General features: G+C 43.0%; 2 protein-coding genes across 3 annotated transcripts; one reads left to right on the forward strand and one right to left on the reverse strand.

Annotated features, from left to right (window-relative positions):
* The first annotated feature begins 530 nt into the window (after nucleotides 1-530).
* Nucleotides 531-10166, forward strand: ftr82 (finTRIM family, member 82). 2 transcript variants are annotated; one of them, XM_054754984.1, is made up of 7 exons: nucleotides 541-1356; nucleotides 4758-4853; nucleotides 5731-5964; nucleotides 7085-7244; nucleotides 7313-7369; nucleotides 7448-7525; nucleotides 8332-10163. In XM_054754984.1, the coding sequence occupies exons 1-7, from the start codon at nucleotides 760-762 to the stop codon at nucleotides 8850-8852; spliced, it is 1743 nt and encodes a 580-aa protein (XP_054610959.1). In that variant the 5' UTR covers nucleotides 541-759; the 3' UTR covers nucleotides 8853-10163. The 2 variants fall into 2 exon arrangements, with proteins under 2 accessions (XP_054610958.1, XP_054610959.1); XM_054754983.1 differs by having other exon boundaries at nucleotides 531-1356; nucleotides 7313-7525; nucleotides 8332-10166.
* atp5l (ATP synthase, H+ transporting, mitochondrial F0 complex, subunit g) lies at nucleotides 9792-12663 on the reverse strand. The gene is made up of 3 exons (XM_054754985.1): nucleotides 12521-12663; nucleotides 12039-12199; nucleotides 9792-9990 (listed from the first exon to the last, which is right to left on the reverse strand). Exons 1-3 carry the CDS (start codon nucleotides 12570-12572, stop codon nucleotides 9892-9894), a joined length of 312 nt encoding a protein of 103 aa, XP_054610960.1. The 5' UTR covers nucleotides 12573-12663; the 3' UTR covers nucleotides 9792-9891.
* Nucleotides 12664-13322: the final 659 nt, after the last annotated feature.

Here is a 13322-nt window from a genome sequence, read left to right on the forward strand (position 1 = left end):
GAATCTAAATATGGATATAAAATAAATGCAGGACTAACATTTACGCTGTAAATGACAATATGGGGGCAACGATGGCGCTTGGCGGAGGTCTGAGCTCCCCGAGTGCTTTTGTAGTCTAGTAATTCTATATGTTTATCTTCAGAATATCCAAAAGCAGCAGAGAGTGATGAAAGGAGCTATAAGGGGATGTTTTCCTGAAAATGCTCAGCCTTGCAACGTCTGTTTGTTTATTGGGTGGTCCCTTAAATTCCAGCAGTACCGAGCCCTCCATCTGTGTTTGTTGGACTGTAACCGGTTTCAGACAATGGCGATTCTGTCTGACAACAATAGGTGGAAATACAGCTGTGGAGAAGTGTGCACAATTCATCCCCGCGATGAGCCACTGGAGGAATTTGAAAGTAAGCTGCAGGGGAAACGGAGGCGTTGTCAAGCGTATTTCTTTTCTCATTTGAAACTTTTCACATTTCATTCATTATGAGGCCTTCAGTTTCCTCTCCTTCCTGCCTTCCTGCATGACTCTCTCTTTCTCTCCACCCTTGCTCAACCTGCTTATCTGAGCAGGGCAGGGCCCCCGTCTACTCACAGCGCAGGAGGCGGGCCTTGTCTGCTTTCAATCAATAACCTCTGGAATTCAGAAATACAAGTAGGTCCTGTCTCTAGCAGGCTGTACCACACTCTGGAGGGCGGACTCCCACACAACGGTCTCTGCTCCTGGCATTTTCTCTCTGCTCCCTCAGGTCTGAAAGTGTCGGTGCGTTGATGACAATGGCCGATCACACGTCTCCAGACTACTTCAGCTGCACCCTGTGCGTGAACCTCCTCAGGGACCCTGTGGCTATCCCTTGCGGCCACAGCTTCTGTATGGACTGCATCAGCGGATACTGGAACGAGGCAGACTACACGGGGATTTACATTTGCCCCCAGTGCAAGATCACCTTCACCCAGAGGCCCGTGCTGCGCCCAAACGCTACGCTCAGCATGGTGGCGGAGAAGATCAAGAAGAGCGGTTTCAACCTAAACATTAACACGCCCCAGGGGAACGGCTACGCCGGGCCGAGTGACGTGCCGTGTGACTTCTGCTCTGGCAAGAAGCTCAAGGCTGTGAAGTCCTGTCTGAACTGTCTGGCGTCTTATTGCGAGAAGCACCTGAAGCCTCACTATGAATCAGCCACATTCAAAAGGCACAAGTTGGTGGACGAGCTGGGAAACCTGGACAGGAAGATCTGCCCGCAGCACCAAAAGTCTTTGGAGCTCTTCTGTCGGACCGACCAGATGTGTATCTGTGCCATCTGCACGGTCAGCGAACACAAGGGCCACGACATCGTCTCCGCCGAGGCCGAGAGGAGTGAGAAACAGGTAGGATCCTTGTCTCGCTTGTTCGCAGACACACAAATAGTGCACTACTTGTTGGAAAACATGCAAATACTGTGTACTCAGCATAAATTCAATTAAAGACATTATGAATGATAAAAATACATTATGAAAAAATAAACATGGTGCTGTAGCATTGCTATCTAATACTGTCTATCCTGTACTTTCTTCACCAATATACTGTACATAGGTTGTAACGAACTTAGCTACAAATAAAGCTTTGTGCACATTAAAAAACCTGACTTAAAGTGCCCTCTCTGGGAATTGTAACACTGTGTTACAATAAACATACCATGAAAGTTCAGCAGGGGATCAAACACTTGTTTTCCCCACTGTATGCAGTGGATGCCTCCATAACCCTAACCCCCGCTAATGAACTGATGTCTGATCAAATATGATTTTTTAATTTGTGGCAAATCGTGTTTTTGCTGCAGAAAACTATCCCAAGTCGGTGTTCATGATTTCATACATACAGTATATGAGAATGTATGGTCAACTGGCAGGAGCGTTTGGGGGGGGCAAGCCGTGTGTTATGGGTGTCTTAATTACTCCTTGAGTCTCCTTAATAAAGTTACACTTTTTACCGTTAGTTCCCAAAACGGTCCCTCTCGTAAAAGTGAGCTATATCAACCCCCCCCCCCCACACTTTCACTCTTTCAAATAGCCATTTTCTATGCCGCTTATCCTCATTAGGTATGCTGGAGCCTATCCCAGCTGACTTTGGGCGAGAGGCGGGGTACACCCTGGACTGGTTGCCAGCCAATCACAGGGCAACCATTCACACTCTCATTCGCCGATGAACCTAAAATTTTTGGAATGGGGGAGGAATCCAGAGTACCCGGAGAAAACCCCCCCCACACACACGGGGAGAACATGCAAACTCCACACAGAGATGCCCTTTTCAAGGCACCCAAAGCGCTTCACAATGAAGTGAACCCATTATTCATTCACTGGTGGTAATCTACTTCTGTAACCACAGCTGCCCTGGGGCAGTCTGACGCAAACGTGGCTGCCAACTCATGCCTACGGCCTCTCCGAGCGCCACAAACATTACAACAGAAATAGTGAGTGCTCACACATAGTGAACGCCAGTCAGTACCAGCAGCCATATAAGGGCACAAACAAGTCAGTAAGCCTCGAGACAGGCTGGGGAAAAGTATGTACTCAGCGAAGGTTCCGACTATCACCTGCTGGCGTGATCTTTGGAGAGACTGGTGCCAATGGTCAGAGGAAAACAATTAGAAAAAGGCAGAGGGGTCCATAGATCGGGACCTGTTTCTCTTCCTTCGGAGAGGAGGCGGAAGGCGTCCATGGGAAGAGAGGCAGACCGGAGCTCTGAAACTGCAAAATGATTCTGTCGACTTATCTTTCAATACATTTTGTAAATCTAATACCAGTGCATGAGTCTTCTCCTTCGAACCGCCAACCTTCCGATTTCTGGACGACCTGCTCTAAAAGTAAATATTCTATACATTTTTTAAGAATCTAAAAATCAATGTACACCTCGAGGGTTACTTGCGAGAACACAACGGCCACAAATAGTGAATAGGGATCGACTGGATATATTCTACTAGCCAACACTTTGGACACACTTTCTCACTCAGCAGCATGAGTTCTGTGTGTACTTTGACCCATTTGCCAGCGCTATCTGCTACCTTGGCAGGCATTCACCGCCAAAACAAATGCGACTCTCTGATTAGCCGGAAGGGCTTTTGGGGGAGTGTCTTAGCTATCACCACTGAAAGCTACAGTGTTCCATCTGTGGGGCGGATACACAGAAACTGTCTTCCTGCGCCATTTCCCACCTGTGGGAGGAGGGGGTCTGCAGTGATACTGGAATGCCAGGGAGTCAAGGGATCAGGAATCCTGGCCAAACACAAGCCAACCTCTCAAAGTGCTGTGAAACTAAACAGACGTCGGGGAGATAAATCGACATTGTTTATTACACGTTGCGCCCCTGATCTCTTAACTACACAGTCTGGCATCGCCAATCAGAGTTTCACAAATCTCACACCGTCTCTCCCCTCCCCCGCTCTCATGCTTACCCCTGCCAGATTCCCCACATTCCACCAGCTTATCTTGAAGAATGGCTTGGCGGGTTTGGGAATAAAGCTGAATTAGAAAAGACCTCTATTCTGCGTGTCAGTGTGGTGTGCACCTTGAAACATCTCTTTACAAAAAGGGAGGGGGCAATCAGCGTTGGCTTTACATTCTTGACATGGCCAGAATTCCGTGACAAACCCCCTCGGAGATAAAACCTGCCTGCGTTGAGAAGGCTCTTTGAATAGGCTTTATTAGACATGCTAAGTTGGCTGGCCGCACGAAGCCTCCAAATAGGAACCTTAAGTTCTCCAACATAATTTTTGACAACAGCAGGGATTTTTTTTGGGGGGGGCAGGCATTCTCCGGGTACACTGGCTTCCACCCACATTCTAAAAATATGCATGTTAGGTAGACTGGAGACTCTAATGTTATGAACGTGAGTGTGAAAGGTTGTTTGTCTGTATGTGCGCACCTGGTCTCCCAGAGAATAAGAAGATGTAGCGGGAGGGACCAGCGCTGCCAGCTTAGCGACTTTGCCGCTACATTTAGCGAGTACATTCGTCCCTCGTTTATCGCTGGTTTATTGGTTCCAGTGAATTTCCGCTGGCAATTGAACATTTTCGTAGTTGTGGCATAGAAAACCAGTTTAGTATCCTCTCAATCGGGTTTTTAACATTATTAGAGCCCTCAAGACGTGAAATAACACCCCTACAGCCACCTTTACATTTGTATTTCCCTAAATAGTCGATATAATCAGAGAAAATAAAACATATTAGACATACATGTAAATAAGATAATATAGACTCACACGTTAGCAGTTCCAATCGATCAGTGAATTGTAACGGCAGCTTTAAATGATTTTACACTCGTATAGCCCAATTTAGTAGACATAAGAGAAAATTTGTTTACACCACATTGTGCAACTCTTATGCGCGGGTTACAGGATCTCTGGGACACAAGAGACAGAGAGTGAGGAATGACTATATGTTAAAAAAACACACTTTTCCACATAAAACACATACAAACACATTCACCAGCTGTTTCGGCCAATCAGAAGCCTGAAAAAATAAACCACAACTGACTTGGTTGTGCATTATAACGCACCTGTTCATCAACACAGTGAGATAGTAGATGTAAAATGACGCACATTATCTTTAAAATCAGCGCACACTTACATGGAGCCTGGGCAACATCCCCCCCCCCCCCCAGGCAAACCAACACCACAGATAAATTGCAGTCCTTACACTGAACAGCCTATCAATTTTGTGAAACGTGACATTTAGGATGGTGTGTGAACACCAGTATATCAAATATAATCATGGCATAATTATCCTTTATTCCAGAAACTCTTGGGAATCTCCACAGCTGAGATTAGACAAAAATGCCAGGAGAGGGTAAAGGAGCTGGACGAGCTGAAGACTGCAGTGGATTCATTGAAGGTAAGATCGACGTATGTACCTCTGAAGCTGTGTAACTCAAGATCCTATCCAAAAAGTCGCACAAATCTTCAGACTTTGAACCACCGTCACGCATGACGTCACAACAGAACATCATGAGCTTCATTTAGCAACCATCAATGCATTAACTTGTGTGTTTTGCTTTTTCGCTGGCATTTTTAAAACCCTTATTCCAAAAGGACAAGCTTTGCTCTTGGCTTGGCGTGGGAAAGGAAGAAAGCAACCCAAACTTATTGGGCACACATGCAAAACGCCGTCCGTTTTATTGTACATTTGTCCAAACTTTTTCCACCGAGGTCCACATACTGAAACACGGATGTGCGGGCCCATTTTGACATTTTTCATTTCGTTAAAAAACGTCTAAAAGCAATATTTACAGCATGTCAGCTTGAATTCAATAGTTTTTCTCCCCTTCTTGTCAAAGTTGCTGGCTTATTTAGGAGTCACACTCAATTTTTTAAAAAAGCACAAAAAACAATGGTTTACACAACGTGTTTCCGATGAGAACGCTGAGTGGAGAAACAAACAGAAACAGAGTCATCAACGCGTGGGATGACTTGTTTGGGTGCTCAAATCTGTGCAATGATATGCAGGCAAACAGACTAGTTAGCTACGTGAAAACTGATTTTTATGAAAAGTACAGTTTACAAAACCAAAGTTTGGCTGCCAGTTCAGTTGACCAAGGTTTTGACCCAAGAATGGATTTTTTTCCATTGCCATGATTTCCAATTGTTTTGAGCAGCACTCTGCAATAGACTGTGTCCGCCGTTTGAATGGCAACTGCGTTTGCACTACATTCCAGTTGGCATTTGTATTGATTTCATCAGTTGGCAGGTCACATTCCCTTCGTCCTGTGCAGAACTCGGCCCAGAGAGCCATGCTGGAGAGTCAAAAGATGTTCGAGGACATGATTCGCTCCATTGAGAGGATGAGGTCGGAGGTGACCAAGCTGATTGGTATCAACGAGAAGGCCGCATTCAACCAAGCCGAGGCTCTGATCGAGCGTCTGGAGCAAGAGATTGACGAACTGAAGAAAAAAGAGTCGGGCTTGAAGCAGCTTTATGGTACTGATGACCACATCCACTTTTTGCAGGTAGACCAACTGCTTGAGAAGAAATACCTACAGTACATCTGGAAACACTACTTACTAGTTCACTGTAGTATATTTGAACAAACTGTGCAGAAAATGTGAGGACATGGCTTTAATAAGAGTTGTAATATACAATAAGATAAGCTATCGTATGGTATTGATGACATACTGACTAGAAAACTAGTCCACACTGCTTTACTCTTACTAGTAACATCGCAATTTGAATGTGGATTACGTTTAAGGCACACTCCGCCAAGAGCTACCCTTTGTCACGGATTCTGTTCATAACCTTTATGGACAGAATTTCTAGGCGCAGCACGAGCGTTGAGGGGATCCGGTTCGATGGCTGCAGGATTGGGTCTCTGCTTTTTGCAGATGATGTGGTCCTGCTGGCTTCATCGCTTTCACTGGATTGGTTTCACAGCCGATAATGAAAGGACAAAATCTGAGTCCATGGTTCTCGCCCGGAAAAGGGTGAAGTGCCATCTCCGGGTCTGGGATGAGATCCTGCCCCATGCGGAGGAGTTTAAGCGCACGAGATCGACGGGCAGATTGGTGCTACGTCTGCAGTGATGCGGACTCTGCATCAGTTCGTTGGAAGGCAAAGGTCTCAATTTACGATCTCCATTCCTACCCTGACCTACGGTCATGAGCTTTAGGGAATGACCGAAAGGGAAAGATCGCGGGTACAACCAGCAGAAATGACGTTCCTCCATAGGGTGGCTGGGCTCTCCCTTAGAGATAAAGTAGCTCTGTCATCTGGGAGGAACTCGGAGTAAAACTGCTGCTTTTGCACACATTGAGAGGAGCCAGATTAAGTGGTTTGGACATCTGGTCAGGATGCCTCCCGAACGCCACCCTGGGGAGGTGTTCAGGGTACATCCACCCGGCAGGAGGCCTCGAGGAAATCCCAGGACACATTGGAGAGACTATGTCTCCCAGCTGACCTGGGCACACCTCAGGATCCCCCTGAAAGAGCAAGACGAGGCAGCCAGAAAGAGGAAAGTCTGGGCTTTTCTACTTAGGCTGCTACCTCCACAACCCGACCTGGATAAGCGGAAGAAGATGGATGAATGGATTATGTTTAAGACAATGTAATCATCATTATTCTCATTACCCCCAGAACTTCAACTACCTGTGCACCCCCACTGACGACGGCTTCATACCAAAGGTGACAGTTAACCCCGACTTTTCCTTTGGGGCCGTCAGAAAAGCTGTGGCTGAGATTAAAGATCGTCTGGAAGAGTTTGGCAGGGAGGAGTTGCTGAAGATCTCCAAGACAGGTCTAATTTTAGCAACTGCAATTATTCTTAGTGAGCACAAATAAAATGTAATGTTCTCTTCTTTACAGTGAATGAAGTCCCGGTCTACACTACAGAAAGTCGAACACTGGACAGAAGGAGCAGAGGTGAGCTTCCAAAATATAAAAGGCAGTGGTCACAAATGCGTGAATTTCGCGTTCAATTGTATCCTTCTTCATTTGCAGGTAAAGAACATAATATGACAACAGTGGACAGCGCTCCCGCTACTCCAGAACCAAGGAGCAGAGCTGACTTTGTCAAATGTAAGTCAAAATCAGTTACAGGGCAGTTTCTTCTGGCCCAGAGTCTGGAGTTCATTTGCAGCTCAAAAAGAAGGGACATTCTTGGAGGATAACTATGTCCAAATTGCGGAAACGGAGGGGACCTCTGGTTTGAAAAAGGTGTGAAAGAAGCCATTTACGTCAAACTACCTCTCTGAACAGAGGTTTGCGTCATCTCCTATCATCTGCTTATAACCAAGTCATAACTCTCATGGTATTGAATCAATCGATAGGTAGAAGTCCTACCTAGTCACACTAGTGTTTGTCCCACCTAGTCATTGAGCATGAACTGATGAAGCCTGTTCACAATCTGTTTTGCCACCAAGAAGACAGTCAACCTATTATGTCGTATGGTTGCTCACACGCTACAACATGCCTACTGTATTGTGACACACACCAGAAGCATAAATAGCATAAGGAGACTCCACACTGACGAACGAAAGAAGCCTCTGTGAAATATCTTCAACAAGAGGGGTCCAGGTGCCTCGATTTAACCTTTGCAGATGAGAATGACCTGGATGACTATGAATCTACAGACATTTTGATTCCAAGACCAAATCAGCTCTGACAATAATTCTAGTAACACTGAGATAACATTTTAAGGAACTCTCAGGAAAAAAAGACCTTCAATCCCACACATTCCGCTTTCAGGTGAAATGTCAGGATGTACCTAACACACTAAACCTTCTCTAAACTTTTGAATGCCAACGGTTCCACGTTTCAGTACCTGTTGCACAACTTGCTGCTCTCCATCAAGGAGCTAATATGTATTGCTTCTGCCAATGCAGACTTCTGCCAGCTGAAGTTGGATCCGATCACAGCCTACAAGGAGCTGTATATCTCCGAGCACAGCAGAAAAGTCATTCGTACCAGGGACCTGCAGCCCTATGGAGACAACCCAGAGAGGTTTGATAGTTTTGCCCAGGTTCTGTGCCGGGAGGCCCTGTCCGGTGGCCGCTTCTACTGGGAGATCGAGTGGAGTGGGGAGTTCTCCATCGGAGTGGCCTACAGGAGCATCAGCCGGAAGGGCAAAGGTTCGTTGTGTCTGCTGGGCTACAACGACAGATCCTGGAGTCTTCTCTGCTCTGACTCGGGTTACTCGGCCTGGCACAACAGGGTGGACAAAGCCGTCAGTGGCCCCCACTCCCCAAGAATAGGTGTGTACTTGGACCACCCTGCAGGCGTGCTGGCATTTTATAGCATTGGCAGCGGCATGGCACTGCTGCACAGGTTTGAGACCACATTCACTGAGCCCCTTTACCCAGGTTTCGGGGTCGGAACCTCAGTCAAAATCTGCAACATAAAATGAACACTGAGATACTCTATATCTGAAAAATCGCTTAAGATTTTGAGATGTTCGGTTCTTTGTTTTTGGAATATATATTTTTATAACCCTTTTGCAAATGTTACATTGTTGGGTATTTTCCACCCAAATGTGTAGATTATTTCTGAAGAATCTCATGATGGATTTTGCATTTTGTTCTGTATCACTTTTGAAATTAATTCACCAAAGGCCTGTAAATGTCATGTTTCTTAAGTCCTGGTTATAGCAGCCCATTTTAAACATGTACTGTACTGCGTACATGTATAATTGCTAAATGTGTGGCAAATTTTCTTATGAAAATGAGAATATTGACTGCATTATGACATTGCTCTTTGCCACTATTATGGAAGCTATGTACAATGATATGATAGGCATCCACTCAGGCACATAGTATTTGCAGAAATGTGTCATTCTATTTTACACATCCTGTATTTGCCTTTTCACAGCTCAACTAACCCTTATTTAATTTTATGCATGCATATTTACGTCACTGAATTATCCAGGACAGCCTTGTTTTTGGACAAAATCCTAGTTTTGAATAAAGAGCTAAATGAAAATGTTTAATTTCCATTAGTTACATTTACTTATCATAAACACACGTGCATTTAAATACTGTACACTCCAGGAGTTCCCTCTACTGGCTGATGACGGGTATTAAAAATACAACTGAAACATGTTTAGTAAAATACACTACTGTCTACTGTATAGCAGTATTGCCGGTTTAGACACAGGCATGCATGTAACATTACAGATTTATGGACATTTTACACTTTTTGGTCGATCACCTTAGCCACTATTTCTCTCTGCTAAAGTCTAGGTTGCTCTTCTGTGCACAGAAGCCTATTAATATTCTTCTGCCCCCCCCCCCCCCGCTTATATTTTTGTCAAAGGCCTACGTGGCTCTAAAATGGACAACAAGGCATGTTTTTATGTAATAGACGGCTTTTTATTGATCCCAGAAATTTTGCAGGATGTAGAGCATATGATGCTCGAGAGAAAGAAAAACAACTGACAGTCCAAAAGTTTAGACATCATAACCAATAATTCCTCCTTTGCCAATGCACTCTCCGATGTAGAACCACATCAGCACTTCAGTGGCAACCAGCCCGTTCCTTAGAGCGTCCTGCAGGGGAAAAAATATATATATTATGGATACAACACTTTATCGGCTCCAGCAGGGTTGTCTAAAGTGTGGCCCGGGGGCCATTTGTGGGCCGCGGCTGTTTTTTGTTTTTTTTATTGGCCTGTGGCACTTTCTAAATATACAATTTTACAAGAAAAAAAAAAAAAAAAAAGGGGGGGGGGGGGGGGGGAGTCAGTAAAGAATATAGAAAATATAGAAAAATTGTATTCCAACAAGAAAGGTGTAATTTTACAAGACTACCCTCATAGTATTATGAGGCAAAATAACACCATTTTAGTAGCCTCAAGTTGATACATTAAGATATTTTCTTAAGTTGTAATATGAAAAACAAACAAAACAAGGACGTATTTTGCCCAATAAGGTTGAGGGGGAAAAAGTTATAATATTACGAGAATAAAGTCAAAATGCGAATAAAGTCATGATTGCAAAAAGAAAATTTACAAAAAACAAAAGTTGAAATCATTAGGATATTAAAAAAACAGCAGAAAAAAACAGCTGTAATTTTATGAAAATAAAGTCAAAATATTTAGACAAAAGTCACATTCAAATGAGAAAAAAAGTCGCAATTTTACAAAAATAAACTTGTAACATTTTGAGGAAAAATAATCTTGGTAGCATAGAGTTGAAACATTAAAGAGAAAATAAATTTTTAATAAAGTTGTCATTTTTAAAAATAATTAGGTTGGGGAATAATTTTAATATGGGAATAAAGTCATAATATTTCCAAAGATATATATTAATATGAACATATTAATATATTCAAATTTCCAAAGATTTATAAAGAAAGTTGGAATATTTGGGGAAAAAAACAGCAAAAATGGGGAAAAAGCGCAAAGACAGAAGTTCAAAGCCTTTTTCACCTACAGTATATAACAAAGCTGAGATGTCAGTGTACAGTATATAACTTCTTAGCATATCGACAAAATATCAAAGTGGCCCTTCCATCCTTTCATTTTCACCTGGCCCTCGCGAGAAAAGGTTTGGACACCCCTGGTGGAGAGTAGGCACGGGCCAGTTACCGGTTTCAAGGCATACCACAGATTATTTAAAGATCTGTACCCATCAGACCGGCAAGACTATAAAAAAAAATTAAAAAAATTTTAAATAAAATATCAGATCGGAAGCCAAAAAATGTGGATCGGGACTTCCCTTGTAGACTACACTGAGAACTGCATTTTACTTATTTATTATTTAGTTAGAAAGAATGCAGTTATTTTTTGTTACTTATTTTAAATACATATGTTCCACTTTCATTGGGTTATATTATATGGTTTTAAAAAATGACTGTTGACTTTTCTTTTTTTTCCTCTTTTCAATAAAAGATATTTCAAAATAACAAATATTTAAGTTGCAATTGAAATACTGTCAAACCGTGATATTTTTGCCCAAGGTTATCATACTGTCAGAATCTCATCCCGGCCCATGCCTAATGTAGAGCAAGATTTTTCAGTCCCAAGGGAGAAACAAGAGGACATTTATTTTATTTCTCTGTCCTTCTGGTACATGTTTGAAGTTTTATACACTTGTTAATTTTCTTCAGTTCCTTACTTTGGCCACTAGTTAGCAGTGTTTCCACTTTACGCACAAATTGTTTGAAAAGCGATGTGAGGTCGGTGTGTTGCATCCACGTGGAACGGACAAGTTGCTTGGCATTGATAAGGGTGCAGAAGAGAACAGACGAGAGGACATTGTCCTTCAGAATAAACCTGAAAACCACCCAAGGAATGTTCATCTTTTAGTCCGCACACCTGCTACATCACAAGTCCATTATATAGCTAGTGACGCCTGTTACATTGACACCGACAAGGGCTAAACTGTACTACTTACACATATCAAATAATTAGATATTATTTAGGGCACAATATGAATACAAAATTAAAAAAAAAAACATCTCTATTTGTTGTTTCGTTAACCATTTGACAAAGAAATTCGCATCATGCATCAAATTGTTCAAGTGTTATACCCATACCATTCCAACTCAAAAAGAAAACGCAAATTAAAGTTTGTGTAAATCCACTTTAACGCACCTTCACTGTTGTTTGTCCGAGGCGTCCAGCCTGGAAAGCCTTGACAAGGTTAGATGCACCTTCGATGGCCTTGGGGATCTCGGCTGGGCTCGGTGGCACAAGTTCAACGCGAGCGTAATGCCAGAAGGTCGCTAGCCGTGGTTTGGAGTACGTGACAGCGGCTGAGAGACGATGATACCACGTTAGCAAAACGCGACGGAAGCTACTACTGTACAGCTAATGTTAAGCACTGAACATCCAACCCTGACTACTAGGTGAACAATTCAAATTAGTCATCGACAGTCACCGAGTACCTTAAACGTACCATGGAGGAACTATGTTATATCTCAAAGGTGTCTCATCGAAGTGTAATAGCTACCGGAACTCTTCAGTTAGCATGCAGCTAAGCTAGGTCATGCTAAGGCAAGGGAGAATAAAACATACCAAATAGCGGGTCTTAACCGCACATACGCTAAGAGTATAAGTGCAGTAACATTACTTACCACCGACCATAGTTGGTACTTTAGCAACCAGTTTCTGAACTGCCTGTGCCATGACACGATTTTAAAGAGCACACGCTGAAAAACTGGTTCCCGTTAGCCAACTGAATGTCACCTCTAGGAGAAGGACCCCAGACAGAGCTGCCTAAAATCCGCCTGTATAGAAATTGCCCAACGTCCTACCGACAACGATTAATAATGTTGCCATCAAATCGCGACTTTTTTGTCCAAATTAGTACAGGCCGCAATGTCAGCTGCAAATTACTGCTAAATCATGCAAATTTGAACAAATACTTTTTCAATGCTTTTTGCGTGGTCAGTGGAATTAATGCAGTATTTTTTTAACCACGTTTACAGTCTTGCTTCTCAATGCACTCGTTTATTCAACTACAATTATTACTAAAATTAGTGTACTGAAATATATATTTGTCATTGGAATTTGTGTTCCATGTAAATGTTGAGCTATACAGAGAATACCATACAGCAGTTTCCCAACCTTTTGTCTTGTGTACTGTCAAACTGTTGATTGTGCCACAGGTTAGGTCTACTACTAACTTGTAGCAAACACTTTCCATTTGTCTGGTTTAATATGAAAGTGAGTACTTATCTTGGAAATTAAATGTTTCCACATACCCCTACTCTGGTTAGGAATCACTGCCATGCAGGGTCAAAATGAAGTTATTTATACATGTGGTCTTTCAAGTTCATGCAGTACCATTCTGCACATCAGGTGCTCTTGCATCTGTCTGCTTTGAACATTGCAGCATAATCGTGCATCATTATATTCATTATTCCCCAAGTCATA

The sequence above is a fragment of the Dunckerocampus dactyliophorus genome, chromosome 16 (assembly GCF_027744805.1).
Source record: "Dunckerocampus dactyliophorus isolate RoL2022-P2 chromosome 16, RoL_Ddac_1.1, whole genome shotgun sequence".
Classification (NCBI taxonomy): domain Eukaryota; kingdom Metazoa; phylum Chordata; class Actinopteri; order Syngnathiformes; family Syngnathidae; genus Dunckerocampus; species Dunckerocampus dactyliophorus.

What these genes read in the sequence shown, in the direction of transcription:
- ftr82 (XM_054754983.1), top strand. Translation starts at nt 760, where the DNA reads ATGACAATGGCCGATCACACGTCTCCAGACTACTTCAGCTGCACCCTG. An exon ending in CTGCAGTGGATTCATTGAAG is followed by an intron (nt 4,854 to 5,730) that starts GTAAGATCGACG and finishes CGTCCTGTGCAG; the next exon opens with AACTCGGCCCAGAGAGCCAT. An exon ending in ACCACATCCACTTTTTGCAG is followed by an intron (nt 5,965 to 7,084) that starts GTAGACCAACTG and finishes CATTACCCCCAG; the next exon opens with AACTTCAACTACCTGTGCAC.
- atp5l (XM_054754985.1), bottom strand. Translation starts at nt 12,572, where the DNA reads ATGGCACAGGCAGTTCAGAAACTGGTTGCTAAAGTACCAACTATGGTC. An exon ending in AGTACCAACTATGGTCGGTG is followed by an intron (nt 12,200 to 12,520) that starts GTAAGTAATGTT and finishes ATCGTCTCTCAG; the next exon opens with CCGCTGTCACGTACTCCAAA. An exon ending in TCGGACAAACAACAGTGAAG is followed by an intron (nt 9,991 to 12,038) that starts GTGCGTTAAAGT and finishes TTTCCCCTGCAG; the next exon opens with GACGCTCTAAGGAACGGGCT.